At 30.4% G+C, this 5,488-nt stretch overlaps 1 protein-coding gene across 1 annotated transcript; it reads left to right on the forward strand.

Moving 5' to 3' along the window:
* The first annotated feature begins 1,670 nt into the window (after positions 1 to 1,670).
* LOC143598295 (uncharacterized) lies at positions 1,671 to 2,538 on the forward strand. Its single transcript, XM_077076546.1, has 2 exons — positions 1,671 to 1,709; positions 1,798 to 2,538. Exon 2 carries the CDS (start codon positions 1,800 to 1,802, stop codon positions 2,508 to 2,510), a length of 711 nt encoding a protein of 236 aa, XP_076932661.1. The 5' UTR covers positions 1,671 to 1,709; positions 1,798 to 1,799; the 3' UTR covers positions 2,511 to 2,538.
* The last annotated feature ends 2,950 nt before the right edge of the window (positions 2,539 to 5,488 follow it).

Consider the following 5,488-nt stretch of genomic DNA (forward strand, 5'->3'; position numbering starts at 1 on the left):
ATAGTTAAATATATGTATTATTTAATCATAATGTTGATTACTTGATTTTATTCGTATACTGGTTTTTTCTATGAAATTTGTATACTGTTTTTTTTAAATGAAATTTGCTCTGGTCAATTAATATGGACAAAGATGATAGTCGTTTTATGAGGATCTATTTGTTTAAATTATAATGTTTTTAAAATTGTTTATTATAAAAAAAGTTAATTTGCATGCCAATATTTAGATGTAATAATTTATTAAAGATTCTTATAGTTAAATATATGTATTATCTAATCATAATGTTGATTTTATTAGTATACTGGTTTTTTATGAAATTTTTATATATATATATACTGTTATTTTAAAATGAAGTTTGCCCTGGTCGATTAATATGGACAAAGATGATAGTCGTTTTATGAGGATTTATTTGTTTAAATTATAATGTTTTTTAAAATTGTTTATTATATTATTTAAATATATACTATGTTATTAAGTTAGTCAAGTTAAATTAAGATATATGAATATTTAATACTTTATAATGATAAATAAATTATCTTGGGTCGTGCACGGTAACATATTGACGTCAAAGAACTGTAACTTTGTTTTCAGTAGGATCGGATTTGCCATATAAAAGGGGGTTGCGGCGCAGCTTGTTGACCGCTTACCTGCCTCTCTAATCTCTATTGTAATTGAATCATTTTTGTGAAATTAACTGTATCATCTTTTAAACAAAAAGTATTTTGGTTAATAAACCAACAAGTTAGTAGCGAAAGTATATATAAAAACTTTAATATGCCAATTCCCAAATCTAAAAATAAAGTCTCTTAATTTTATTTATTATACTCTTTTAAACTTATTTTATGATTTTGTCTGCTTGAAATTTAAGTTATATATGTAATATCATTATAATTTATTAGAAATACTGAAATTATCATATTTGCTTCTTTAATAGTGAATACAATATAATTAGTTACTTAAAAGAATATACCTTGCGAAATAAACAATTTTTACGGCAAGTTTCATTAAATTTTCATCATGTGGGATTTAACACAATATCTTCCACACCCTCCCAACCCAACCCAAGACATTGTCTTTGCAAATAAATCACCTACCTATTGGTTCTGGAAGAACCCTCTCATATTTATTTCGTAGCTAAAAGGGTAGTTGGTTAAACTAGTTTCCCTAGATAATGCCGTTGCATTGAAACTAGTTTAACTAATTGATCTTTAACTATGGAATAAGTATGAGGTTTATTATTTTAAAAAGGGTAACTATGAATATTTTGAAAACTGTATGTATTATTTATCTCTACAATCATGAAATACATGAATAAAATTATATATATCAAATTATATGTCCATGTATCATCAAAAATATATTGATGCATAGCTATAAATTATTGCTTATTAAAGACAAATAAAATATATACTCAAAACAAATTACGTGTAATAAAAGACGAGTCAACTTTGTATATTTTAAGAAGTTTAATATTATCCAAAACTATTACAATTTTAAATATAAATATACAAGAAAATGACTACATATCTATTGACCAAATTTCCACCAATAATAATAATAATAATAATAATAATAATAATAATAGAACATTCCATTGTACTCTTACTGTTTTGAACCCAATAGCCTGGCCACCCCTCTATATATATAATACATTTGTGTGTTGAAAACACATACTCACTAAAGCAGCTCATAACTTTATTTTCCTAAAGGTCTCACTTGCATCATAAATTAATTAGAATCCAAGTTATTTATAATATTATTATTTTCTTTTTTACTAATTCTTGAATTCTTTTGTAGTTATGGAGCACAATTGGAGGGTGAATAATAATGGCATGATTGATGTTACTCCATTCTTGTTGTTTGAGTCATCTGCTGATTCTGATGATACTCATATAGATGTTAATCATAATCTTAACCATCATCATCATGATTATCATCATCATCATCATGTACATCATAATAATAATAGTCATAGTCATCTACAAGAACAAGACCAAGGGCAACAAGGAGCCTTGAGTGATCATGATGCTGAATCTTGGAGTTATGACCATTCATCATATCCTAATGTCCAAGCCCATGATCATAACCATCATCAAGTTTATGATGGTTATGATAGTTATAACAATCATCAAACTCATGGGTATGATGGATATGATTATAATAATAATAGTAACAATAATATTAATAGTCATATACAAGCTCATGGGTATGATGGATATGATTATAACAATTATAACAATAATCAAGCTCATGGGTATGATGGATATGGTCATAACAATCATCAAGCTAATGGTTATGATGGATATGGTCATAACAATAATCAAGCTTATGGGTATGGTTATAATAATAATCATCATGGTTATGATGATTATGGAGATGAAGATAATGATGATGACAAGAATTGGGGTGATAGCAAGATGATTGGCCAAAGAAAGAGATGGAATGAGTTGTGTGGTAACTCTTCTAACATGGATGATAGACAGTTTTGGAAAAATTGTTTGGGTTCTTGATTTTGTTTTAAGTTTTTAAAAAATGAAAAAAAAAAAGGAATAAAGATGGAGGTCCATGAAAGGTTTGTTGGATCTTGACTCAAATGGTTGTTGACATTTGAGAATCAAATTTTCTTTTGTTAAGTGTTTTTAGTTTTTTTTCTCTAAATATTAGACATGTTATTTGTCATTCATTTGTCATCAAAGTTGTCACCTTTTATATGCAAAAGTTCATATCCTTTCTCTTATTTTGTATTTTATTTTGAATGGCGGCGAAAACATGACATTAAACAAACGAACTAGCTAGGAAAGCTAGAGAGAATACACGTCACCCAAATAAATTACGGGCTCGCGAAATTTCGTAATTTTTATTAACTACAAAAATATGGTATCGGAAAATTCGTGGTTTCTGTCAATATCGGTGAAAGCAAGGTTTAAACTTTCAAGAGGTGATAAAAGAAAGTTAGTGAAAGACAGATTTGATCCAATACACCACCCCTTAAAAGTTTATTGTAACACCCCGTAACCGCAGCGGAAACGTACACGGGATGCAACAGACACATCTGATATCAACAGCATTGCTTATAAAGAAAATACCACTACATTAATTTATAACATATTACATTGTTGCGAGTTGCGTTACTGTCTAGGTGTTACACACATATATTACCAATAAGACATTAATATATATTCATTACAAAATACAGAGCAGCAAGCTTCCAACAGGTAGCACAGATAGTTAAGCACATATCAATCATTCCAACTTGGGCATACCTAGAAAGCATGTAAAGAAAACGGGTCAACTACGAATAGTTGGTGAGTTTCACTAATTTAAATAAACCATAGATCAGTATAAAAATCATATGTTAATGATGAAATTATGCTAAGCCCGTTGATGAAAACTCTATTAACCCAAAGCACATTAAATGACCCCTGGGGACACTGTTAACCCAGAACATATCCAATAACCCCTGGGGACACTGTTAACCCAGTACATATCAAATAACCCCTGGGGACACTGTTAACCCAGCGCATATCAAATACCCTCTGGGGACACTGTTAACCCAGAACCATATCCAATAACCTCTGGGGACACTGTTAACCCAGAACCATATCCAGTACCCTCTGGGAACACTGTTAACCCAGAAATATATCCAATAACCCTCTGGGAACTAAGTTACCCCAGAACAATTCCACCCGATAAACAAATTATCTATTCTATGCATCATACCATATATATATAAAAATATACAAGTGTTTCCATACGATCGGTATGTACTTAGATAATTTAACACAATCATGCTTTCCGCCCTGGGAAAATATTTAAAACAGTTCATTAAAAGGGGCTCGTGAAAACTCACCTTTTTGTGAGTCTGTGGGTAATACAATGAACAGCTACGTGCCTGGATCTGTAATATAATATATAGTCGTTACTATATAATTCCCATAAACTAAATCCGTATTAATCGGTACATCTGGGGACATTGTTAACCCAGTACTGTACTCGATCCGGGGACAATGTTAACCCCGTGACACTCCTAAGGACTCAGATTGTGACATTGCTTAGAGTCTGACAGTCAATTTAGTTAAAGTGATGAAATTATAGCTCGGTTTGACACCCCGTTTGGCCGCGGGGCCCGTTTCCGGTATTTCGGTGCCGGAAACGGTAAAATCGGGTAAAATTACCCAAATCATCCGAATTATTTTCGGATGATCTATTTTTACTTGATTTACTTAGATTTATGAAAATAGTCCATTTTTAAAGTTTTCGTGTACCAGTCAGCTCGCTTATGCGAACTTTGCCGGTTTACACGTTTTAAGCTTTAAAAACTTGTTTTTATGTTCTTTTTAGCACAAATAATTACCCGATTAGTCTCGGGTCTTGAAATTTTGCACAAAACTTAATTTGACAGTAAGGAATTTTGTAAAATTTTTCCAGATTTATTTTCCTATATTTACATTTATTTATCTATTTTTAAATCTTATTAAAACACTAAATATATCAAAAATACCAAAACACTTTAGAAAAATCCCAAATTTTTCTGGGATGATCTCTATCATCCTTATAACTTCCTGGAATTTTTCCAGATTTATTTTCCTATATTTACATTTATTTATCTATTTTTAAATCTTATTAAAACACTAAATATATCAAAAATACCAAAACACTTTAGAAAAATCCCAAATTTTTCTGGGATGATCTCTATCATCCTCATAACTTCCTGGAATTTTTCCAGATTTATTTTCCTATATTTACATTTATTTATCTATTTTTAAATCTTATTAAAACACTAAATATATCAAAAATACCAAAACACTTTAGAAAAATCCCAAATTTTTCTGGGATGATCTCTATCATCCTCATAACTTTCTGGAATTTTTCCAGATTTTAAAACTTATTTTTCAAGCCATTTTCACCCAAAACCGAGCTAGAAAGCCCTAGAACTCGTTTCACCGAAAAGCCTACTTAGACTTTTCCAACTGAGCTCAAATTTTGTGGGTGACTTTTATATGTTATAAAAAGCTTATCTTAAATTTTCCGGAATTTTTCATCATGTTTTGCTATTTTTCACTATTTTTGGCCAAAACCGAGCATTAAATTCACCAAATATTCATCTTTTATCCAAAAATTACCAAAAATTCACAGATCTCATATTTTCATGTGTAGATCATCTCTGTGAAATTTCGTGACCCGACTCTAAGCACACGAAAATCTGTCCAAATTTCATAAACACCCGAAAACCGAACTATCTTGTGTTTTCTAGCTTTAGATCGCAAGGATCTCGGTTTCTAGCCTTTGCTAGCCGCTAGATACAACACTTACAAGCACAATAACACTATACCAAGCAAACTATACCAACAATCAAACCATTTCTTTCAAAGTGTCGGTTTTTATATAAAAACAAAGGTTTTAACCGTAAAAATCCGTTCTCGGCTCTTTTTACTCATTTCTTGGACCAAGATCCCTTATATAACATGTATACATCTCTTGATCATGC

This window comes from Bidens hawaiensis, unplaced genomic scaffold, assembly GCF_021521415.1.
Source record: "Bidens hawaiensis isolate Kalapana, Puna unplaced genomic scaffold, B.hawaiensis_p1.1 tig00049917_1, whole genome shotgun sequence".
In the NCBI taxonomy this organism is placed as follows: Eukaryota; Viridiplantae; Streptophyta; class Magnoliopsida; order Asterales; family Asteraceae; genus Bidens; species Bidens hawaiensis.